General features: G+C 37.4%; 6 protein-coding genes and 1 long non-coding RNA gene across 14 annotated transcripts; 4 read left to right on the forward strand and 3 right to left on the reverse strand.

Annotated features, from left to right (window-relative positions):
* Window positions 1–6: 6 nt before the first annotated feature.
* Window positions 7–2,113, forward strand: Ist1 (IST1-like protein). Of its 4 annotated transcripts, none has more exons than XM_012368528.2 (6): window positions 7–118; window positions 224–534; window positions 625–1,069; window positions 1,186–1,326; window positions 1,399–1,455; window positions 1,608–2,113. In XM_012368528.2, exons 2-6 carry the CDS (start codon window positions 266–268, stop codon window positions 1,785–1,787), a joined length of 1,092 nt encoding a protein of 363 aa, XP_012223951.1. In that variant the 5' UTR covers window positions 7–118; window positions 224–265; the 3' UTR covers window positions 1,788–2,113. The 4 variants fall into 4 exon arrangements, with proteins under 4 accessions (XP_012223951.1, XP_012223954.1, XP_012223953.1 ...); XM_012368531.2 differs by having other exon boundaries at window positions 64–113; window positions 172–534; XM_012368530.2 differs by having other exon boundaries at window positions 71–145.
* LOC105673128 (1-acyl-sn-glycerol-3-phosphate acyltransferase gamma) lies at window positions 2,027–9,855 on the reverse strand. Its single transcript, XM_067358443.1, has 10 exons — window positions 9,420–9,855; window positions 8,331–8,575; window positions 8,077–8,249; window positions 7,786–7,947; window positions 7,351–7,689; window positions 3,104–3,345; window positions 2,824–3,004; window positions 2,705–2,740; window positions 2,444–2,638; window positions 2,027–2,243 (listed from the first exon to the last, which is right to left on the reverse strand). Exons 2-10 carry the CDS (start codon window positions 8,509–8,511, stop codon window positions 2,220–2,222), a joined length of 1,533 nt encoding a protein of 510 aa, XP_067214544.1. The 5' UTR covers window positions 8,512–8,575; window positions 9,420–9,855; the 3' UTR covers window positions 2,027–2,219.
* On the forward strand, window positions 3,764–5,838 carry LOC137000856 (uncharacterized). Its single transcript, XM_067358438.1, has 3 exons — window positions 3,764–4,172; window positions 4,808–5,031; window positions 5,359–5,838. The coding sequence occupies exons 1-3, from the start codon at window positions 4,155–4,157 to the stop codon at window positions 5,528–5,530; spliced, it is 414 nt and encodes a 137-aa protein (XP_067214539.1). The 5' UTR covers window positions 3,764–4,154; the 3' UTR covers window positions 5,531–5,838.
* A 403-nt stretch (window positions 9,856–10,258) lies between the features above and the next one.
* LOC105673127 (putative leucine-rich repeat-containing protein DDB_G0290503) lies at window positions 10,259–19,831 on the forward strand. Of its 5 annotated transcripts, none has more exons than XR_001100913.2 (11): window positions 10,354–10,536; window positions 12,514–12,694; window positions 13,022–13,241; window positions 13,318–13,602; window positions 13,687–13,883; window positions 14,080–14,235; window positions 14,418–14,706; window positions 15,080–15,208; window positions 15,406–15,649; window positions 15,900–15,975; window positions 19,699–19,831. XR_001100913.2 is itself a non-coding variant. In XM_012368524.2 (10 exons), the coding sequence occupies exons 2-10, from the start codon at window positions 12,624–12,626 to the stop codon at window positions 19,722–19,724; spliced, it is 1,617 nt and encodes a 538-aa protein (XP_012223947.1). In that variant the 5' UTR covers window positions 10,354–10,536; window positions 12,514–12,623; the 3' UTR covers window positions 19,725–19,831. The 5 variants fall into 5 exon arrangements, 3 of the variants coding, with proteins under 3 accessions (XP_012223946.1, XP_012223947.1, XP_012223948.1); XR_001100912.2 differs by having other exon boundaries at window positions 10,355–10,536; window positions 15,900–15,994; XM_012368524.2 differs by lacking the exon at window positions 15,900–15,975.
* LOC137000862 (uncharacterized) lies at window positions 12,468–13,118 on the reverse strand. Its single transcript, XR_010891028.1, has 2 exons — window positions 12,982–13,118; window positions 12,468–12,844 (listed from the first exon to the last, which is right to left on the reverse strand). It is a non-coding gene; the product is annotated as an uncharacterized lncRNA (long non-coding RNA).
* Window positions 18,309–22,498, reverse strand: LOC105673134 (UPF0047 protein YjbQ). Its single transcript, XM_012368535.2, has 3 exons — window positions 21,776–22,498; window positions 21,356–21,492; window positions 18,309–21,014 (listed from the first exon to the last, which is right to left on the reverse strand). Exons 1-3 carry the CDS (start codon window positions 21,933–21,935, stop codon window positions 20,799–20,801), a joined length of 513 nt encoding a protein of 170 aa, XP_012223958.1. The 5' UTR covers window positions 21,936–22,498; the 3' UTR covers window positions 18,309–20,798.
* A 114-nt stretch (window positions 22,499–22,612) lies between these two features.
* Window positions 22,613–24,160, forward strand: Chmp1 (charged multivesicular body protein 1). Its single transcript, XM_012368534.2, has 3 exons — window positions 22,613–22,788; window positions 23,068–23,533; window positions 23,882–24,160. Exons 1-3 carry the CDS (start codon window positions 22,767–22,769, stop codon window positions 23,994–23,996), a joined length of 603 nt encoding a protein of 200 aa, XP_012223957.1. The 5' UTR covers window positions 22,613–22,766; the 3' UTR covers window positions 23,997–24,160.
* The last annotated feature ends 690 nt before the right edge of the window (window positions 24,161–24,850 follow it).

Below are 24,850 nucleotides of genomic sequence, written 5' to 3' on the forward strand. Positions count from 1 at the left end.
AGCTTCGAGAAGCGTTGCTTTTTCATCCTTAGGAAGAGTACAATCTATGTATCGTGTGCTCGATGCCTGGATGATGTCACTCGAGTGTTATCATCCGCCTGATCAACAAGAAGGTTAGGTAAGGAAAACTGTCATCATCGTTGAAGTAATTGATTTTAATTATGTTTTTAGGATTTAAAACGCGAATAACAAGTATAAACTTACAAATTTTTTGCAAAAAAAGGAAAGAAACAAAGTAGTGATTGAAGAAGAAGATACCACAAAGATGTTCTCAAGCGGGCCAAACTATACGAAACTAAAAACGCATTTGCGTTTAGCTATTAATCGATTGAAGCTGCTGGAGAAGAAGAAGACAGAGCTAGCGCAGAAAGCGCGCCGCGAGATCGCTGATTACATTGCTGCCGGCAAAACGGAGCGCGCTAAAATCCGAGTAGAGCACATCATCCGCGAGGATTACATGGTGGAAGCAATGGAACTACTAGAGATGTACTGCGATTTGTTGCTAGCACGGTTCGGTCTCATCCAACAAATGAAGTGAGTTCAGTATGTTTTTCTGACATTGTTGATAGATTCTCTGATAATACCGATATTTCCCTTGCGACATCTCCTTCATATCATTTTCAGGAATCTTGATGATGGCCTAGCAGAAGCTATATCCACTATTATTTGGGCGGCGCCTCGCATTCAAACAGATGTCCAGGAAATCAAAGTAATAGCGGACATCTTGACATCCAAATATGGCAGACAATATACAGAGGCATGCAGGGAGGAGGCAATCCAGACTATATCAGAGAAGTTAAAGCATAAAATGAGTGTACAGTCGCCTTCCAAACTGCTTGTGGAGAAATATTTAATAGAGATCGCCAAGAACTACAACGTGGAGTACGAGCCGGACCCACAAGTGATGGCAGATGGCCAAGACGCGATGTTGATAGACATAGGAGCAAACGCAGGGGAATCAAGGAACAATTTGGATACAGCTAGCGGAGGAGGAATCCCTCATCCGCTCGGTTTCATAGGTTTTCCACAGCCACCTCTGTTACCTGATTCTGGATTTCATTCTAATGTGGTAATTCAAATAACCCTTTATCCTTTGTAAAAAGACTTGATATTTTTGTAAATTTATAAAGTTGCCTAGAGACAATTTCTGTATTACTTTGTGCATCACGAAAGATATTGTTTCAGAATTCAGGAAAGGATCCTTCAACTTTGGGATTTGCATCTCCAACATCTCCACCTTCCGTTGAAAAAGATCAGAATACTGCTTTCAATCCCGCTGCGTTTTCGTATAATATACCTTTGGACAACGCCAATTCGAACAAGCCCGTGAGCAACTAGCATTTATCATCAATAGAATGATTTTATAAAATAAATTGTCTACAAAATTTTTAATTATAGGAAGAAGACTTACCACCGCCATACCGACCCGACTTTCCGCCTGACTTAAACAAACAGGTAAAGTCACACAATTTTCCTGTATCTATTAATTTTTATAGAATAATTATTAAAATGAAGTTGACATATTTACACAAAAATATAATAACGCTCTTGTAGAATTGTATTATTCTTTTGTTGCATAAATAAACCATGTGCAATTCTTTGTACAGTCGGATGAGAAGCCGAAACCACAGCCACGATCCAAAATGCCGATGAACAACTATCAACTTCCGGATCTGCCAGCAGTTCCTACAGAAAACAACGAACTACCCGCGAATCCACCCGAGAACGATGACATTGATTTCGACGACCTCATGAAGCGATTCGAGGATCTGAAGAAGAGGAAGTAGCGCTCGTCGGATACAAAAGTAATCTTGTACATCATGTAAGGAGCAGAGATTACTTCCGTTTTTATTTTCTTATTACGAAACGATACTACATTTAGTTGCAAGCCTTCCACGAAAGGATGATGTTTGAGGGGCAATTTAATATATGCTTTTGCAATATATATAGAATAATAAAAATAACCTACACAAGTACGCTTTATCTATGCGCGAAAGTCGAATTGTATAAATTGTTATAATATTAATTAATGTATAATATGTTATTTATTGTACATTTTATTACATGTTCCACGGTGTTTTGCTAGAGCTGTATATAGTCTCTTTTCAAATCATATCTTTACGAGAACAATTAATTTTCCCTACTTATGTCTTCTTATTGCTTTTTTTGTAGAACTTATCTAGTCGATTATTAAGACATCTACGTACGATGTGTCATTACTAATTATTCCAATCATCACATCTCTGCAAAAAAGTGATTACGTTATCGATACAATATTAACTTGGAGAATATGAGAATTCTATGCGCATCTTTGAGATTGATTTTCTTAGAATTCTCTCTTATGACTTTCACAACGGACAAGAAAAACTCGAGTCCTTAAAATCATTTCTTAAAAACTTAAGATCTATTGTCTGTCAATTTTAAATAATTATGTTGAACGTACTTCTTTTCCTTTATCAGTCAAACAGGTGAGAAGATTTTGCGAAAAGTAACAGTTGTCCTGCCTCACATTTGAACCGAGATAGTGAAAACATTCTATGATAGCTTCCTCCAAAAAGTCCTCCAGTTCCGGATTGTGTACGTTGTGTGTCACGAGTTGAGTAACCGAGTCCTGCTCGGGAAATCCTCTTTGGTCCACCTGTAAACATCAAGAAGACCAATCGACGAATCTGCCATTAAGCTCTGGATTATTTTCTATACTTACCACGTTTAATTCGTTGAAGAAACACTGGATGACGCACTACAGAAATTCGTAGATTTCATTAATATCAATTATCACTAGTTTCAAGTTAAAAAATTGTAACATCCACCAATATATCTTACAGCTTGTTTACGTTCTTTGTAATTTTCAGAATTGCTGTTATGCTGCTGGTCGTAGCTCGTTCTGGCTGCTCCGTTAAAGTAGCGATTATTATTGCCACGATTGGGATACTGTGCGTTTTCCTCTGTATAGTTGAAGGAATAGCGTCGGTCGTTGCCGCTTCTCCGATCGTTCCCGCGATTTCTGAAACATTAGTCTTCACTTTTAGAAACCGGATCGGTTCTCCGACTTTTCCAAAAGTTTCCGAACTTATTTTTATAAATTATTCACGTATAGATTTACCGATTGTTATTCTGGTCTTTCCAAGACTGTGAATTGGAGTGCTTGTTGCCACCGCTGCCACTCAGGAAAAACTTCGTGTCGAATATATCGATATTCGAGGAGTCCTCACTGCTGTCCTCGTACTCGCTCGACGAGGAGTCATCGCTGTAACTATTGTCGCCACTGGACCGCTTCTTGCACACTTGCACGATTTTCCGAAATTGATCGTCTGCCTGCTGGATGCCTGATCTACATTTCAACGACTGCAAGTGTGGAAACATTCATCAAATGCGACTGACGATTGGATTCTCAAGTTATTATATTCTTTATTTCTAAAGTTTGTCAAGATGATATCAATATATAGATATAGTAAAACACAGTATTCTCTGAGTGCACTCAATTCTCTTAACACGTTTGCATTTCTATTCATGCATAAACTTCATTTCCGCGGAAAGACGTTTTCATAGAATGCAAGCTTATGAATCATTTCTCTCAGTTTTTGATTCGATAAATCGACGAAAGAAATATTCAAGTATTTTTTTGCACAGTTTCAACAATACGAGTGACAGTATTATATGCAAAACTTCTTTTTCTCTGGCAGAGTTTGTTTAAAATGCAATAGATTTTTTTCAAAATACTTACAATTGCCGACTTCACCAGCAACAAACAAACGCACAGAGCAATGAGGATCACTCTGGCCATCGTTGTATGGACCTGTTCTTGAAAATGACATTCCTCATTTCTTCACGTGTATTTATAAAGTATCATTAAAAATGCTCATATCACATAAATAAGACAGGTTGACGGATGAGTGATTGTTCACGAGACAATATACTCTTTTCTGTGGCTGGAGACACGCTTGACTGCCTTCCTTACGTAATTCTTCTAATTACTGATCGGACTACCGTGACCATTGTCACGGGTGAGTCCTTTGTGAAAGGAAATCATCGAGTTGAGAGAGAGAGAGAAGAATCCAATCAAACGGGGAAAGTGAGAGCTTCATGGAGACACAACACACGAGCCTGAACGCATTCAAGCGATCAGTTCTCCGAAAACTATCTATCGATATACAATGTATTTCAAGTGCTTCGTAAGTATTTATATTAATCGTTACGAGTACATCTTCTGCGAGAAATTTGTTTTCGATAATTTGATAATCTCTTTTATCAAGAAGAGTAACAGATTTCGCAGATATAAAGGCGATTCAATTGTGCCAGCTATTTCGTTCATCAATTGAGTCATTTTGTATTAAATCGCAAATAAAGAATTTAATTAAAAAACAGAATTAACTGGCATACTTAACTCTTACGAGTGACGAACTCATTTTTTATTATTTTTTATTATTCAATTATATTAATAAAACTAAGTTCTGAAAATAAAAGCACTTACATATGCGAGAAAATTGTACGATGTATAAAATAAAAAGCATTAAAAATACTGGATTATCCGCTGTCACGATAGAGTATTTTTTTTATATTGATACGAAATAAATTCTTTAGATAATGTCAAACTTTCTTTTAACTGATATCGCATCCCGTTAAAATGTATTCCTTGTTCAATCAATCACGTCATTTATGTCTCACTTTTCCTATTCATACTCATCATTTCTATTTTCAAGATGAACACAATTTAGTAAAACGAATTTTCGAATTTTTAATTCCTTACAAAAAAAATTACTAAAAATCTAAAAGAGAATTCGAGCATTCCTTATATTCTTCCTTGCAGCTTCTTCTTAAACTCTCTTCGCTCGCAATTATGTTGCCAGTGCATGACGATAATGTGAACGGAACAGTCGTGTCGCCATATTCAAGCCATATTTCAACGATTTATCCCGCTTTTATACCTAAAAAAATAACGAAGGAATCATCAGACGGAAGTCGAATAGAATTTCAAATAAGGAATCACCAGGGCCCGGGAACATACATATTCGGTTTCGATACAGGACATGGGTAAGCGCGCATTATATATATATCAATTGTATTACAATTGCTTAGAAGTTGACTCCGATTAACCCATTTAGCGTCACAATGCTTAATCAGAATTACTGCTCCCCGTCTTATCGTATTTTTTTCCATAAACTCGATAAAAATATAAAAAGTGAAGCAATATAGAATGTAAATCAGATCCCATAAATTACAAAAATCAAATTATAAGAAAAAAATTGGACCGATATTACTCGATTGCGAATGATAATCCTTCATTCTTTGGCAATGAATGGCATTGTGGGATTCGAGAAAGTGATCGTTGAAAATAATGATGTGTCATTCTTGTCGAAGCAAAAATCGGCAGTACAGAATGGAGGAGCGTCTTCGAGATGGGAGCGTCAAAGGTCGATACGGTTTCTACGATGCGAAGGGAAAACTCAGAGCGGTCAGTTATATCGCGGGCCCCGTCGGTGGTTATGAAGAGCGTCATCACGAAACCGTCGCTCACAAACCTGAAACTTAATGTGCATGAAACGCCTTTGTCAAATTAAACGAATTAAACGTACCAATTAAAACGTACCGATTAAGAAATGACGAATTGTTGGAACCGTACTTCGGGATATCGGATGTATGATGCTCAACGAAGTTGATCACGCAATCCAGGATTTGGGGGGAGAATACAGTACATCCGAGGCATTGTGTATAAGTTAATTTCGCCGCCTTGGGATTGAACGTTTATTTAACAATAACAATTGCTATATAAGAAAAAAATGCAACGCAAAAAAATATGTAAATGTTATATAATATACCAATAGATATATATTATATATATATGTATGTACATGTATATACTTATGTGTGTGTCCTCTGTGTATATGTATGTGTGTGTGTATGTGTATACCTTAATCCATACAGAGAAACACAATTTTCGCTGAATGGATTGCACAAAAGTGTTAATTAAATGTATATGTGTTCTTCGCTCGTCCACCCTGTGTGCTGCTCCGCTGTTTCCTTATTTTAAACACGTATCGCTCCTCTGGATCTTCGCACTCTTTCTGGAAGTCGTTCCTCGTCAACGGTCGCTTCGGCAATTATTTGTTCTTCGCATCCGCCGCGCCGTATGACGAGCCCTTACTGATTTCTGACATTCCGAGAGTTTTGTACATTAGCAGATAAACTGTAATTGAATTCGTTATCGTGAGAAACATGATCATATTCATAAAGTACAAGGATATATGTATTTTAGGATTTGTAAAAAGAAGAAGGAACGTAAGAAATAACGCTTAAACAAGAAGAGAATCAAGCGAGCAAGCATTCTGAAATTTCTCATACTCATAACACGTCTAAATTCAATAATATTTCAAAGTCTAAAATAAACAAAGAAATTAACGGAAAAAAAGAAAGACTACAAGAACCAAAGTCAAATGTCAGGGCGTGAAAAAAACTTATTATTAATCGATGTAAGGATGATCACGCGTAAACGCGCGAAATACCGCGTGTTGTTTACATGCACGATAAATCATCATCGGTTACAATCTTGCCAGTCTGAAGTCCGAAATTACATCGATAATGAACTTTCAAACGCCCCGACATACGCCCCTTTTACAGCCTTCTTTTCTTCCTATTAATTTCTCGCTTCAATGTCTAATCTTTAAAAGTATAACGATATCTTTTATTAACTAAATGCAAGCGTTAATGTAACTAATAGACTAATCGAAGATAATGATGTGTTAATGAAGAGGGAGGATGTACTACTTACATGAAAAGATAATTGCAACTCCGATGGAAAAATAGGTGATCGAGCCGGATAGGAGGAGCCTTAGAAGGTAATACAGCATTGGTACAAGGACAACTACCGACCAGAATATGGTATTAATGAGGGAATAATATCTTCTCTTTAACGTGAACGTGTCTGTCCTAGGCACTCCACTTGTCGTAAAAAAATCGCCGGTCTCATAGAAGCTCTCCATCATACGATCCTATCGAATAAAGAATTCATCTAAACGCAACTGTTCGGCGCGAACTAGCAGCAGAAATCAGTTTTCGTGAGCGCTTAATTTAATCGCAATGTTTATAATTCCAGATTTGCAATGTGCAAGATACTCAAGCTACGGATATAAATCAAGTAGGCGGTGATAATATGGTTATCTTTTGTGGAACAAAGAGAATTACTCAAAGCCCCTAAATTCGATCAAGCGTCTACTTCAACTCAGATAACATCTCTATGTGTCGGTTAAAGAAAACAATTTTTTTTTTTCGGTTACACCACCGATTACGAGATTGTGTATCTCTACCAAAATCGCACAAACCTTTTCCGTCCGATGTCAAAGAGAGGTACGGTACCTTTTGCTGGTAGAGCTTGTGCAGCCATTCAGCGGCAGCCTCATCGTCCTCCGGCACCTCCTCGATGGGGATTCTTTTGACATACATATAACCCTGCTGCCGTTTCCCTAGAAGGAGATTCTTCATGGTCGGCTTCACCGGGTCAGATGGCTTGAACGCTATCTGAATATCGTAGATAGCCGTCGCTTTGCCTCTCATGTGCGGAACGCTGGCCGTGAAGCCTTTTGTGCGTGGCGTTAAATGGTACTTCAGCACCGGGAGACCTTTGTCAATAGCGAATTGCTGACTGGCTTCCAACTTCTTCGGCGTGAAGCGTGTACCCTCGGGGTAAAGCAGCAGCTGCGTGATCAACGATGATTATTTTTAGGATTGGTTAATACAATTGTACTCAAATAAAAAAAAAACAAAAACAAAATGGAAAGAGTATGCACTCACCCACATCGTGTCGGGATATTCGACCAGCTCCTTAATTTGATACTTGATTTTCTCTTTATCTTTCTCCCAACTCCTCTCAAGAAAGATGCTCTCAGCAAACTTCCATGCCCATCCCAATGTTGGAATATACTGTATCGACTTCTTGGCATATGCTTTGCAGTTCTAAAAAAAAATTGTTATTAAAAAATAGATACTTGAAAGATGTCGCCGCATGTGTATGCGAGATAATTTTTATTCATACAATTCAGGAACTTTATATTCGCGCTATGTATTTGATTAGAGATTACTTACGCCTAACAGTCTTACACGATCGCACAACAGCCAGCCTATCAACCAGTCGGTTTCGTAACTATGGTTCATCAAAAGATAGCCATGCTCATTACCGACATATTTGTCAAAGTTCTCTTTATCCATGTACAATATTAAGTCAGATCCTGCCCACCATTCTGCCATAAACACTAACTCTGAAAAAGATAAGATTCAAAACATTAAAAAATAGTATTACAAATATATGAAGAGTATAATTAAAAATGAAATAAACTTACGACAGTAAAAGGAGTAGCAGAGATAGTAATTAATCTTGCGGTAAAGATACTTAGAGCAAGGTCTCAGTCCAAAGTATAAAATGCATTGGAAGAAATTTATTATCAAGCCGGATGTAAAAAATGTAATGGCGAACATAAGATGCACCACTGTCGATTGCTTCACAGAGGTAAACACTCCCATGGTGATAAATAAATATTACTAATTTGTACGCTTTATAGAAGACATAAATGTTGCGTTTCTCTACCTGCAACAAAAGCACACGAACAAATATTTAGAACAAAAAGAACAAATTATGCGCATGATTTTCAGTTTCCTATCACTTGATATCACCTATTATAGCAATTGTCGTTGGAAAAAAAGACATTAATGTGTTAATAAATAAAATATATAAAATTAATAAAAATAATACATATAACATACATAATATATATAATTTCAGAATTATATCCATCGTGAAATATTAAACTATGTGTGCAAATATTTACAGAAATAGGTAAGAACTTGCCTGAGTGTAAGAAATTACTGCAACGTTGTTAACTCTCTGATGACTAAACATTATCATACAATTAAAGAATAAACTGCTCAATCATTGACTGGTTTATTGTCGAAACTTACTTGTACTCAGACAGTAATTTATGTATGGCAATACATAAATTTATTTACAATTATATAATTACACATATAATAAAATGCAATTATACAGAATAACATGATAAAATAAAACAACTTATAATGTATAGTGTTGTGCGACTTGTTTCTTATTATCTACAGACGCATTTCCCTTTATTTTAATATATATTCCTGATAAGTCTTGAATAGATGATTGCACAACTTTTGTTGATGATTTTTACAGACAACGCAATACTCATTTCTATATTTACTCTCTCGATTTACAGAACACATATTTAACGGATGCTGTGATACAAATTTCTTAATTCTATTACCTCAGTTCACAATATGTGCGTTTCAGCGGATAGAATAAATACAACGTGGCACTTTTGACTTTTGAATTATCCTTTCATGCTATTTCTGAGCACGACGTGTCTTTGAATAGAGACTTTCATTCGAGAATGTTGATTATTGCTCACCTAATTCAGCATTCTCGGTGACGCGTGGGACCGTGAGTGTGTATGTTGGAGTCACGCGTGCCAAGGTGTCGAGTGCGTAAGGGGAGGTCAAAGTGCGAAATTCCAAAGTTCGCTAATGGTGCGTCGATGGTGTGCTCGGTGCGTATCTCGGCGCCGTCGTTGCCTCATCAGGAGAGTCAGGATGCTTCCATGCCGTGCGCGCGAGCACGAATGAGTGGCCGTCGTTCGTGGTTAGAATGTCACGACTGAGATATCGGCAGGTTCTCAGAAAAGTGTACGATGACACGACGGCAAGATAACGTGACACGGTCAACAAATGCCTCACACTGTCATATCTCGAGCCAATGAGACTGTTATGAATGTCTAGACATGCGGCGTTACGCATCCGAACGAATGCTAGGTGCTGATCAGTGCTGATGTGTGCGTATTTTTTCGACGTATCCGTTTACATAATCACAGATACAATAATTATATAGAAGGGATATTCTGCAACCTATTTTACGATTTTGGCGCGTTCCAAAATTCATCAAAACAAAAAGTACTATCTTTTTTGCAGATAATTTCACACATGTGAAATGCGCGGCAAAGTACGCCGGATTCGATTCGATTTTTTAACGTTCTCATAGATTTATTTTTTATCCACGCTTTCTGCGTTCAAAATGAAGCAGTTGTGTATTCGAGATTTAAATTTAAAGAGAGGAAAGAAAAAAACTGTAAAGATTTGATTAAAAAAGTAAAGAAAAGAATGAAAGCGATCAAGTCAACGATTTAATAACGTACGCATATTGTATGTTAAAAATGTAAACAATGGTTTGCAAATTTTGTTTCAATATTAGAGCTTAGAAAGCAACCCAAGTCTTTTTTATCGTCTGAAAAAACGGCTACGTAGTTCCACATTGGCACGATTGCGCTGCGAATCAGCACAACATTGTCTTCCGTTTACAGAGGTTGGTAGCGCTGTGCAAGTGATTCAACTCGGAGAATTTTTAAAAATCTTTAGATCTTAATGGCAGCGAAGAGTTCGGTTCTCTGCAGTTCTTCAGTAGTCGCGCCGTAAAACAGTCTGTCGTGGTCTCGTTACGCGTTCTTGTGAGAAAGACGACGAGAATACACCGGAGTGAGTAAAGCGACTGATTATGCCGATCCGTTTGTTTCAATTGCTTTTATACCGAAACAACAATCGAGTAACATTGACATTAATCGAATACTTTTGTCTATCTTCTACATGGCTCTTACGCTGACAAAGGAGAAAAAGAGCGAATTTTTATCCGCGCATTACATCGCGTCTTATTTTGTGCGTCTCTGGCATCTTGTTGTTTTTTTTGTGCAGATTAGAAAAGTAATTTTCATCGCAATAAAATTGAAGTTATATCGCGTACATAGTTGTTCGCAAAAAAATTATGCCATTTCTTCGGTAAAAAATTTTGAAATTCACCGTCTTGCGATTTCGATGTGAATTTGTACAGGAATTTTAGCATGTTCTAAAATAAAATATTAAAAAATTTGTTAAAGCTGCTTTGTGTATAATTCCTCCATATATCTTTACATATTGCGGTCTTTTGCAACTATTTAGAAATCTCGATCACTGTCTTCGATTAATTCATAAAAATATTGCCGTAAATAGGAAGCGATTAAAGATTGCATCGTTCGATTTTTTTTCTTTCCTCTTTTGATAATACTTGCGTGGTTTTTCCGACTGCTGACGCAGCTCAGTAAACGATTTTTAGTTGTAAAATATATTCCTAAAACAAATTACAAGTATTAAATAAAAAATTAATAAATTAATAAAATTTTTATATATTGGCAGCATTAGAAACTATGAATATTTTCGAAATATTTTGAATAATCGGCGAATTTTGTGATTTTAAATTCTTAAAGTTTGTGAAATACAAATTATTCGAAATTCTTAGTAAATTTTGAATTTTGCTCTTTCAAGAATTATATTCTAAAAGATTGTAAGGAACTCAAAATATACCAATTGTTTAAAAAATTTTAAAATTGTTTATTATTTGCATTATAAAATTATATCAGAAATCATATAAATCTTTCAAGAAAGGCTGCAATATAAAAGAGCTTTATTGTTGATTTTTAAATAATTTAAAAAATAATTACGAAATAAATAATGAATGTAATGATGAAGCCTTCACTGACAAAGAGCTATTTATGCTTTCAGCTTCTTATTTTCGTGCAGCTATCAAATTCTCACACTTTTCCGTATTTGTTGATACAAAATAAGATTGTATAGTGATAATAGAAAGATTAAGTTCAGTCCCCCGAACGTGGCAAGAGAATCTATAAAAATGACTTGTTTCACATTTGCCGATACACTTATATAAAGAACAAAACAAATCTGGTGCACTTGAAACACATGGCTCGACGGCTATAATAGACCACATGGCTCCATGAAGAAATGCTCATCTGTGTGTCTATAAATAGCTACACTCATTTCATCCCTTCATCACTTCTACACATCACAACCTTTAAGCAATTCTATCTTGTACGAAATTCATATTCTATAAACAAATTTCACTTTCATTTGACTTTTGTATTAATATCTAAATTCAGAAATTAATATATATTAAATAATCAACTTAAAATTAATGTACTTAGAAGATAAATATTAAAATATTTTTTATTTGTAAAAAAGTTAATATTTAGCATATATTTCAAAATGTGAGCACAAAAGAAACCGTTTACTATGTGAAACTAAAATAATAATACCTAATCAATATAAAATTCAAAGAACCATAAGAAAAAGTGAATTTACACATTGACGCGCAATGATAAATTAAGATGCAATCAAATAAATTATTTAAATTGAAGCATTTTTATACGCTAAAGCAGATTTGTAACAGAGCACAGCATTATGTTTACGCAGCTGTCACTCATGATTAAGAATAATTTATTGCAATTGATGATTTCTCTCCACAGTTTCTTAGGGTCATCACGGATGACCTGTGCCTTTCTTATCTCGATAGCAGTGCATTCAATTAGACGCTGAGAGGAATAGAAAACATTTTGTAGTCTGTAGAAATAGTGACATTTACGTATTGTCATGGCACAACTTTATTGATTTTCTTTTGATTTGCATTAGATTTCATCATCGTCCAACATCGAACAAAATTCTTCTAGTTACACTGCCAAAAAAATACACTGTGGAATACAGATTAATAGTTCTTCTTGGATTCAAACAATAACAAGACAATGAAGCTGTCCATTCTTTTGATGCTTCTCTGTTGCTTCTGCATCAATGTTGGTTACACCAAAGATATCAGGTATGTATAATCTGTTTAATCTTCAAATCGATAGTTTGATATGATATATAAACACAATACTTACGATTTGAAATCGTTAACTAACGTGAGTTAAAATAAAATTGCTAACTCTGTATTTTCTCTGTAGATGACGTAGACTTTGCATTGTTTCTGCAAGTAAGAAATGTTATATTAATAAATTAATATATTAATAAAAAGACACACACACATACAGATAATAAAAAATATGGAATATTTTTTTACACGAAGCTTTATCACCGAGAAAATTGAGCTGCAATCGACAGTACCTTCTTTCAAAAATTCATATTTCTGTGCTTTTTCCGACAGTCACGAGGACATTAAGGATGCTATGCTGAGCTTGGTGCACATGATGCGGGAGAATACGGAGAAGCTGGAGAGACACGAAGCAAGGGAGCGGCAGATGGGCGAGCAACTGAAGAAGACCATGACAATTTTGACGAAGCGTGTGTCCGCCATCGACGGTTTGAAGGTGCAGCTGACCAAGCTGGATGAGAGAGTTTTGGGAATAGAACGTTTGATTATGCAGGTGTGATCACCAGTTACGTTTGAAATATGAGAAATAAACTTCTGGAATAAACTTCAACGATGTTCTCTTCACGCAGAAAGACGAGAGGGAACGTATACAGATGCAAAAGACCACGGACCTTCTCGAGGATCTGGAGAGCCGCCTGGAAACTTGGCTCAGGACCATTGCTGACAAGATAAGCAATCAGCAGGAAAACGCGCCTGGACTGAACAATAACGACATTCTCGACAAACTGAACAATACCGAGAGCAACCTGATCGACGAGATTGCAAGACTCAAAACTCATCTGCACAGTAATACGGCGAAGGTCGACAAGGAATCAAGCGCGCTGACGGAGAAGGCGCACAGAATCTTCTCGGAGGTGATTCATCCGCAGTAAAAAGTAATGGTTTCTTTCATGCGTGTGAAATAATTGGGAGAATGTAAGTCTGTATGAATCTTGCAGGTGCAAGATGTAGCCGCCAGAATAGGAGACATTGAGATCTCCCTGGAAAAGATAAAGCAGCTAGCGCAGAACGTTCAGGATAAACCGTCGGAACAGCAGCTGGATGCAGCTCCAGCCTTTAACGAGCACATCAGGACATTGGTGCGACTGCAAGAATTGTTGGAAGACACGTCTGACAAGATACGAGAGTTACCCAGGTTTTGTATGATTGATATTTGGTATTCTTCACAAAAATATTGAACTTTTTAGAGATCGACCATACTTTTCGATTTTCAAATTGAGTTTTTTTTTTTTTATAAAGTAACATTCTGCGAAAAATCTAAAACCGTTGTAAAAAATGTCTGGTCTCAATATTCTTATTTTTTCAAGATTAATAACAATTTCACGATGCAGGTTGGACCAAGTGCAAACGTTATATAACGAGACGCAGATTGCGCTGCAGGAGACTAAGCATACGTTGAAAGACTTCCTTATACGCGGTGTCGACGATATCGGGGATCGAATAACCGAAGTGAAAGAAGAAACGAAGAATTCGGTGACAGAATTACGGTAAATCCTGACGTGTCATTCCGAACAATGACAAATGTTAAATAGGCCGTCTCCTTATGTTTTATTGAACTGCCATTTTTACATAAGGAGACAAGAGTTAGAATTAGACAGCCAAATTTAGCGTTAAATATAAATATGTTACATATATATATGTTTTTGTTTTTCACTTGCTGACGCTGTAGGATGGATCTGGCTAATAACGCGGAACGCGTCAAGCAGGACCTCGAGGATCTCGAGAAAGGTCAGTCCGTGATGGTCTCCATGGCCGATCACGTGTTGGACACGAAGAAGAGGGTGGAGTACGGCGTGCACCAGATTCTGCTGGAGGTGGGCGACTTGGTAAAGACGCAGGGTAACAACATCAACAGTACTCTCAGTCAGAGATTCGATGGAATCTCGAACGACATCATGGACAACCAGAACGGCGCCCTGGCTAATCTCACCAGCAAAATGGAGCTGGAGATGCATAAAGTAAAACAATCTCCCAAATGAACAAAAAGATATCTTTTAGATCCCTAAAAGATATCTTGCTATGTCTTGAGATGTCTTACATTTTTAACGAAAAGATATCTTTTAGGAATCTAAAAGATATCTTTTAAGAGATATTTTAAAAGATATCTTTTAAGAGATCTTTTAGATGTCTATAGATATCTTTTAGATATTCTATAAAGATATCTTCAACGAAACTTTTTTAGACATCTTTTAAATAACTTCTAGATATCTTTTAGAAATATCTTGAAGACATCTTGAATAAAATATCTTTTCGATGTCTACAAGATTTCGATGTTTACTGGGCTATCGTTCACCGAATGAAACCCTCGCCTTTAACTCGTCTTTCTTACAGGTCTGGCGACAGATCAACGTGATGTATCAGCAGATGACGGAGAGCGCTCGAGCCCTGGACAAGCTGCACCAGCAGAACGAGGCCTACGTTAACGGCACAACGTCCACCATGGGTGGAATGGAGAGCAAGGTGACGATAAGTACAATCGGATTAAAGTAGAGGTTGTTGTCGAAGTTCCTGAAGTAAGTTCGGTCCGACGATTCAACAATCGCCCATGCAATTTCGAGAATAGCCAATTATTTAAATCACGTCGCTCCGAATTGATTCACCCACACGGTTACGTCACCGCCATTTGCAAAACTAATCCGAGGAATGTCTCCACGCAGGTCGGCGAGATAACGAAACGCATGACGGAAGTGGATGAGAACTTGAACTATCTGCTGGGTCGCCTGTCCCTGGTGACGCAGGAGTTCAATCAGATCAAAACCGGCCTGGGGAACGCATTGGACAATATAAAGGCCTCCTTCAAGGTGGTGCAGGAAAAGGCGTCAGATCTGACCCATCCGGGTCCCCATCCGCTCCCGGATAATTACAAGGACCCGAACGAATCCGAGACCAGGAAACCAGATGGTAAGCCTTCGTCGGACTTCAAACACATCTTCAGCACACCTCTCAACTGACCGCGACACACGCCACAGCCTTCTGATTGAGTTACATTTATCCACATTGAGATAATATAAAGGTTCTTCCAAGCAACAGAGGGATTCTCTTGATTTTTGCAATTCTCCACATACATCCACACACCAGAACACGAGCTTGAAAATCTCGTCACACCGTTGATCCTCGTTAATCTCTTCACAACTCGAACTGTTTGTTTTAGTTGTAACCGTAAAATAAGCCGCGTCCGACTCTCGGATCAAACGGCCGGCACAGATTAGCCTCGTCAGCCGGGAAAGGTAGCCATCTTCATCCTTAGTGAGTTAACATCCGGTTCAACATCATCATCTTCATCATTGTAACCGTTGGAGACGATCGCGATGCACTGTCATTCACGGCGAATACACTTACGTTCTCGATCTTCTGACGCCCACCGTCGTATCTTCACGAGTAAACCAATGAATCGGTTTATAATGATATAATTAACGATATAATATTCGTTAAAGTACGTTATACGCGTAAGAATCCAATTGCAGATGCAAATGTATACTTTTATAAAAGATAGATAAGAGTTTCATATATAGATACTTATTTTCTTTTTTGAGAGTTTTGAAAATGTAGTTTCTATATGTTGCATAAATCACATAATGCATATTTAGCACAGTATCTTCTATATATATATGTGTGTGTATGTATGGCGCGTATGTGTGTGTGTGTACTTATACATCCATCCTGGAAAACTCAAATATTGAGATATCGAAGCTGTAATAATTTTTAATTAGGAAAAATATTTAAAGTCAAAGCTACTTCAAACTTGGAGCAATTTGATTAACTCTAATATTTATATAAACACACACACAAACACGCGTGTGCGATGCGCAGAACATAAAAAAATCATAATAAAACCAAGCGCTGTAACGGAAACGATGCATTTTCTATCCCACGTTTACTGGGACTCTTAAAGTGAGAAGTCACCCTCCGAGCTGGGAACATCTATTTTAGGAACACCCTGTATGCATATTGAGTTGATCAGAAAGTTCTTTCGGATTTTTTTTTTTTCAATAAAAGTGAAAGGCAAAAATCCGAAGAGACTTTCTGATTAAAACAATAGTATTTAGCAGTAAATTCGAATGAATGCACCAGTGCGTACTGATTAAAACCTGTTGTACATTTTATCCAATCGTAAGAAAATATGTAACATAAAACACTTTGTGTACATTTTGCTAAAAACAATTCCAAAATAATGAATTGTACTGTGTATGTTTTTTTACGTCAATTTGTGCGCGATGCTTTAATTAGTGTGCGCCGGTGCATTCAAATTCGCTGTGTGAGACACTTAATAATTAGTAATTACAACTACATAAATGCAGCTCATTTGTGTTGTAACAGTTCTTTATTTCTAAATGGTAGAAAATATTTTTACTTACGCAAGAGTGCAAAGAGGGACTGACGGAGCCTGCATGCGTTGCAATAATTAGATCCGCGTTCGCTGCGCGCAAGCAGAAGCTTACGCTTAGAAAAGAATTTTATATTTCTCTCACTGTAAGTCCATTTTTTTCTTTTTTTTTTTTTTGGCAAATACAACAAGTGATCGTGATTCTTGTAACTTTTACAACGCATCGGAAGGAGCCCGATCTCCGAGAATCCAAGTTTTTTTTTTATCTCCACGGATTCGAGATGCTAAAAAATAAAATTCACAGCAATTTGCAAAAATTTTCAGTGCGAACAAAATTGACAGCGACATATTCCAACGGAACTTGACAAGAGCTTCCAATAAATGACGAAAGAAAAGGTTGACGGGATGCGAGAAATCACGCTGAGGATTTCGAAGGCAGCTTTTTCCCGAAAAAAAAATAAAAAATCGAAACGTCGGACGAGAAAAGTGATTCGCGCGAGAGTTCAGGGCGTTCTGTGCACCCCGCGGAAACCGGAGAAACCGGAGTCTCGTGGCTCCCTGCGGATCGCGCTGAATAATATAACTCTTCTAAAATCTCGAGAACGCAGCCTCGTCTTAAGTTCAGCAAATCATTATTATTTACAATATGCGTGTGTACAGATTAAAATGCTAAACCACTTCGCTTGAAAGCAAGAACTGGTGGCAGGCTGTTGAACCTAAAGTCGCGTTTGCGGGGGGCACAACAGGAGCCGCGGGGAAAGTCCACATGATATCGTTCCTTTATACATACTCTCCGCGCTTCCTCCCTCTTGTACCCCTCGCAGCCCCGTTTCGCGCGTGTTCGTATGGGGGGAGGGGGCGAACACGTACAATAACCTCGACAGTATACCATTACATTACATTATACCTTGAGCTCCAATAATGTTTTTTTTTTTATTCCTTTTTTTTTAAGCTATGTGAACTGTATAGATAGAGACGTACTTTACATTAAAGCATAAGTCCATTTAATCATGTAATGGACGACGACGCGTTTTTTTTTCTCGCACGCCTATGTACGTTGAGGATTAATGACTAAACAACGACAACGCTTGTTCTGCTTGTCTGCCTGTTCGTTTTTTTTTTTTTTTTTTTTTTTCAACACGCCGCGGCAAGCTCGTTAGTTAAGCTTCGGTTAATAACATTGTGTGAATGTACTGTAGCACTGTCGGTTCGGATCGACGAGGAAACCCCTTCGACTTTTTTTTTTTTTTTTTTTTCTTTTACTTTTCATCAATCTTCGACGTGAAGAAGAAGAGGACGCAGGTTTTTTTTCATATCTGCCCGAAGACTCGAAATTCTGTGCACCGAAAATAACCGGAATTCCCCACATCTTCGAGAAATCGGAGGCCGAGAAAAACTCGAGAAAGACTTTTCCGAAACCGACATTGCTATCTTCGAAACGATCCAACGTTATAATTCGCCGCAGTGCTGGATCCTTGAAAACGACGCTTTACGTACTTGCAACCCTCGAGAAAATGATCTTTTTAGTAGGCAAAAGTCAATTGCATCGACAGTCGTGGTTGACTAGATTCCATCCAGCGATTCTTTCTTCCTTACATAATTCTTTCTTTAAATAAATTATATATTAATATTATATATTGATTATATATTGATATAAATTATCATAAATATATGATATCTTCAATCTCGTCTTAAATTAAAATAATAATTTTTTCTCGGCGAGCGTGTCTCGAGAATATTTGTCATTTGCAAAAGTTTTGATATTAAAAAAATAATCGAATTTTTGCTTAATAGAGTGATATAGAGTTGCGGCTGCAACGTAAGAAACAGCGAAGAAAACGACGATCGACGTTTGATGCAATCGACTCTTCGTGTGTACAATAACGTTGCTTTAATTACAGAATGTCACAAAGTTCGAGTATACAAATAGATGAGCGAAAAAGTTCGTGAAAACCTAAATAACGCAAGTGCACGCGATCCTTTTGTCTCCGAGCTTTGCAAATGTGGAAATTGAACGTTTCGACAAATCCATGAGCTACGGTTAAAAAATCATGCGTCTGTGAATTATGCGTATAGCAACATTTGTGTACAATAATATCTATTCTCCGATGTGAGTGATTGCGTGAAGTGTGAACCCACGGATTCGCGGATAGACCTCTCTCTCTCTTCAACGATAAGCTCACATAATTGGGCGAATTCCAAATCGTTGCGAAGAGTTGTTGCTCGGAATAGAAAAAAGATTGCGCGCATTTTTTTTTAACTATTTGGTCTCCCGCAAGCTTTTCCGCCGCATTTCGTTTCTTACATTCGAATCTTGTGACACTTGATACACGCGCTAGAATTCACATAGGATGTGTGATCGCACTACCCGCTCCCGATATAACGCGCGTTACAACTTCGGCGGAGACGCGCGTGACGCCACAGAAAGTCGTCGCCGGACTTATATTATATACATATACACACCCCCAATGTGCGATAGAAACGTCATTCTTCACGAGCAATGAATTCAGCTCCTAATCATTTTTTTTGTTTTTAAAGCGAGTCAGAAAGTTCACAACGTGTATCTTAAACGCTCTCTCACTCTTGTTACCCTCTATTTATCACTATTTTTTTTCCCTCATTTCAGGACAGCCTAAAGGTAGCAGAGTGTAAAAAAGGATGCGAGTTCCTGCACGGCTGCTCGTATTCGTTAACTTTACTGTATATACAAAAGGATTTCCTAAATAAAGTTACGTAAATTCGGAGTATTGGACACGTTATCGGAATGTATAGATTCATTTTTTTTTCTTCCAATTATTTTCCTTAGAATGTGTCTTTACCGTTTTTTTTTCTTTTTGTTTCTTCTCTCTTTCGGAGCGAGGCGGAAGAGCGCTGGATACTCGCGTTTAATTCGTTTTATTTACGTGAGATACGCGCAATGCGTGGCAGTTTTCTTTTCCATTTCTCTATTTCTCTATCCCCTTTATCTTTTCGTGTTCTTTTATTATTATTATTATTATTATTGTATTGCATATCCCGCGTGATTAACACAAGCTAAGAATTGAATGAAGGAGTGAGTGAAAGTTTCGAGTTGTTGCAAAGATTCCAACTTTTGTGTGAAGAACTTCCAAGCCTTTGAACTTCTGAATTCGCAGAATGGAAAAATGAGTCGCAATGCCCTCTCAGTGGTCTTAGCTCTTTCCGCATCTTCGAATATCAAATTCGTGATTTCTATCGATCCCTTAATGCGATCGTTTAAATTCGGTCCTGAACAAGTGAAAAATTTCCATACAATCGGAACGTTTTGAAGCTATAAGGGCAAGTTAAATCGACCCAGGTTCAAAAATCCATCGTCACATGAATTTCTGATCTAAGGAACTCTTGCAACAAATCCAACAGCCCGTCGTCACTCAAACAGGAAAAGATATCCTTCGCTGAATGACATCGGAGACACGGATATTGAACTTTGAAGCACATACACGTACGCACACAAGTCTTGAATGATGCGCGACCCCGAGTATGTGCACTTCGCGACGATCGACGCGAACATCGAAGAGGCTTGATCGATCGCTATTGGCGTTGGCTCTCCCCGGGCGATGAATAAGTCCGCGAGGTATCCGGCTCACTCTTCCTCAATGAATTGTACTTTTCCAAGTTGACTAAGGATTGAAGCGGCTGCTAGCTCGAATTGCTCGAGATAGATGCGCGCGGCTGACGTTTGCCACGCCTTCGGGGGTGCGAGTGGTCCTAGCTGCTGGTAGAAGCGATGGGACTGACCGGGCTGAGAGGGCTGCGCGCGGAGTCTCTCAGGACACCGGTTAGCGTCACCACCAGTTTGCGGCTACCGGCATGATCGCGGTGCTCGCCTAACCAAATACCCTGCCACGTACCCAGCGCCAGTTTGCCATCAGTGATTGGGATACTCAATGACGATCCCAGAAAGCAAGCCTTCACATGCGCTGGCTACAAAAGATCAGAAATTTTCAGTACCATTTTACCGTCTTGTCCAAATCATTCTTCCACGAACAGGAGTTGAAAAGAATCATCACATTAAAAAAAAAAAATTAATTCTTTTATGATACATATACTATGATTAGATTTGTGATCTAAGTCGTTCAACAGTCTATGAACTGCCACCAAATTGATCTCATACAAAGCATTGTTAATATTTCTATTAAAAAATTCAATTTGTAAGCTCCATAATCATACTGTATACAGAGAATATAAAAAATAGTATTGAAAACACATTTTTTAAGGACATAAAAATCCAATATGAATAAAAAATATAGAAGTTTTCAACTTACCATGTCATCAGGGCCTTCACAACTGTGCCTGTATTCTAAACCCTCAGGAACTATTTTGTTAAGCATCATTTCCATATCGTCTCTCACATCCGGATCCCAGCTCTCATTTAATGCTAAACTAGCTGAGGTATGAAGAACTATAGAAAAGAATTTATCTATCGTTTATTGCATTACAAAAAGAAACTCTGCTTCACTTTTTGTTATATGCATATACATATATATTATATAAAATGTACATGTATATATATATAAACATATATGTATATACGCACATGTGTAAGTAAATATATTGTAAATACACATCAGAATTGAAAATAAAATCATCAATCTCGGTCTATTCGAGAAAGCTTATAGCGGTACAGCCACAAATATTTAATCAGGCTATTGAGATAGGTAGGTTAGTAAGAAAGTAGCACTTACTCTGAATATGGCAGAGACCAATGGAAAATTGGCAGAGCTCAGGGACCTGCCTGAGGATCTCTTCGGTGACAAGGTGAACGCCCCGATGTTGCGGCCTAAGGTTGATTTTCGTTTGAAACCAGCCAGAGCCGATCTGGATGCCACGATTGGAGGAGGCCATGGCTGCGCGATGGTGAACGGTGGTGCAAGGACAGAGAGGGGTAGGAGCAGATCCAAGACAGCTTCACCTAGCACGTTGATCCTTAGTGCGCGATGGATTACTCCAAGTGTCTAATGCAGGGCCTGATTTGACGACGATTATAGATAATTCATTGCGCGCGCCGCGATCTGATCTACTGACAGCTCCAGCCGCAAAAGAAGGTTAGGTTAGGTTAGGTGAGACAGATAGATAGAGAAAGTGAAAGAAATGGAGCGGAGAGAGGGTGGAGAGGGTAACGATTCAACCGCTCGGTGCGGCGCGCGCGACACAAGCACGCACGCAATGCACACATGCACCACGCACTCTTAACGCACACATGCGTATACGCGCGCACCCCTCATTGCAATACTACTACCTACACTATAGGTTATACGTAGCGGTCGACGGCGTAGTCAAACGTTAGCGGACAGCGGGCTCGGAACATTGCGAGACGGATAATTCAAAAGGGGGTAGACGGGCGTACAACGTGGAACAGCGGCCGCGTGTGCCGTGCCTGCCGTGCGCTGACCCTTAACGAGTAATTGCAAATGGCGACGACGCATACGGCGCCGCAATCACAGACGACGCCCCGCGCATGGGCGCGCTAAAAACCCTAGAGTAATTGTCTATCTTTTATCTCTGTGCGATAGATGGAGTTACTATCGAACTGATTTTTCAGTCATAGATATAATAATTGTAATAGAGCAGAACCAGAATAACACTGTGCATGTTATGGATGAATTTTCTTATTGTTGAGATCAAGTTAGGTTAATTTTTTTATTTTTATAATAACAAGAGTGAATCCCATCAACAATGTCTGTATCTCAGATGGAAAGTATCCTTTATATAAATATAAAATTAAACATTGAAAAATTCGTGTTAAACATGTTTTCTTATAAGATGTTTGATTATGCTCAAAGTGAAAGCTGTCAAAATAGTTTTGGATTGCTCCCATCACTGAGACGAAATCTTACTCTCAGATTTAAGTTTTAATCTTTTGAAATGCGTTTCTTCAAAGATTTCTTTTAACAATTGCACAAAACAATTACACAATTCTTTCCAATTAAATTCTTACAGTGTGGTAACAATTATTTTCCTTAAGAATAAAATGCAGAGAACTTGTTCAATTTAAAGTTTGCAGTGAAGGAGTTAGAAAGAAATTCGAAGAAATGTGAGAAAGAGGAAAAGGTGGAGAAAATGAAGATCAAGAAAGCAATACAAAAAGGTAACATGGAAGGTGCTCGCATTCATGCGGAGAATGCAATTCGACAGAAGAATCAAGCTTTAAACTACCTGAGAATGAGTGCTAGGGTGGATGCAGTTGCTAGCAGAGTACAGACAGCGCTTACGACTCGCAAAGTCACTCAATCCATGGCAGGTGTTGTTAAAGCCATGGATGCAGCCATGAAGTCAATGAATCTGGAGAAAATCTCAGGACTCATGGACAAATTTGAGAGTCAATTTGAGGATTTGGATGTGCAGAGCTCATACATGGAGAATGCTATGTCACAAACAACAACTACCAACGTACCTCAAAATGATGTGGACAGTTTGATGCAGCAAGTTGCAGACGAAGCTGGGTAAGAATACCAATATGTTTTTATTCATTTTTTTAAATTTTCCATAGTTAAGAGATGAATATCGATTATTATATTATATACACATAGTATAATTATAAAATTTTCAATTTGAATTGTTCACAGTAATATTAATACTATCTGTCGAATAACTTTGAAAGTAATTTCTAATCACTGTACAAATATTATAAAGCATGCATTGATAAATTAAATTTGATTTTTTATTAATGTGGAGAATTTTATGACTGCATAATGTAAAGAAAAAAATCTTTTTATTGCTTTTAATTATTTTGAAATCAAAGATTTCTATATTGCCTAGACAATAATAAACTTACTTAATTTTGTTTTTAGGCTGGAACTTAACATGGAACTACCATCTGGTCAACTGAGTAGTATTGGCACTTCGACAGCAGCAAGCCAGGAGCAGGATGAACTCACGCAAAGATTGGCACGACTCAGAGAATAATGGCAAGCTGTTTTAGTGTATCCTGTGATTCAGGTGTTTGATGTAATATATATTTCTAATATTATAATTAACCTGATGCCCTGCAATAACATATATACGTCGTTTAATTTTAATTTTAGAAGATAAGCTGAATTGAATAAATTGACCAAAGTAAAGAAAAAAAAGATCTTATATAAGTTTGCATCTTTTAGATGTATGAATATGTTTTAAAGACTACATCATCTCTATTTTGAAGATGCAAAGCATTCAGTCCTCAGATTAATGATCTTTGCTACTTATTTTGCATTTAAAACATTTTTCAATTCTTCAAATATTGGTTTCACAAGAAACTGCTTCTATAAAAAACTGGAACGAATGATTAATTAATCGATTATTCGTCTTTCTTGAGAGATGCGATATTGGAAAAGATAAAACTCAGTTAACTTCAAAATCAGCTCGCTTATTCTTTTAGCAACATACTTTAATCGCTATAACCTTTTCAAATGCTATAAAAAAGTCGTAGATTTATATAAATATTAATTATTTACTTTAAAAAAAAAAAAGAAAAAAATTATTTCAGTACTAAAATAAGACATCACATGATTTATGAATCAAAAGATTAAATATTCTCAGCTGATAAAACATTATCTATACAATTAAACAAATTTACTTATCATTTTATATTGTAACTGACAGCATTCGGAGTACGATTCTGAATTTAGTATCTATGTACATAAGTACTTGTATAAATGTCTGTAATCTCATCAATATATATCTAGATTCTTTTTGTTTTGTATTAAAATATCGAAATTCCTGTATTAAGCGTAGAAATAAATTCTTTCCAATTTTCGATGAAGTCAAAACTTTAGAAAAAA

This window comes from Linepithema humile, chromosome 6, assembly GCF_040581485.1.
Source record: "Linepithema humile isolate Giens D197 chromosome 6, Lhum_UNIL_v1.0, whole genome shotgun sequence".
NCBI classification, from domain to species: domain Eukaryota; kingdom Metazoa; phylum Arthropoda; class Insecta; order Hymenoptera; family Formicidae; genus Linepithema; species Linepithema humile.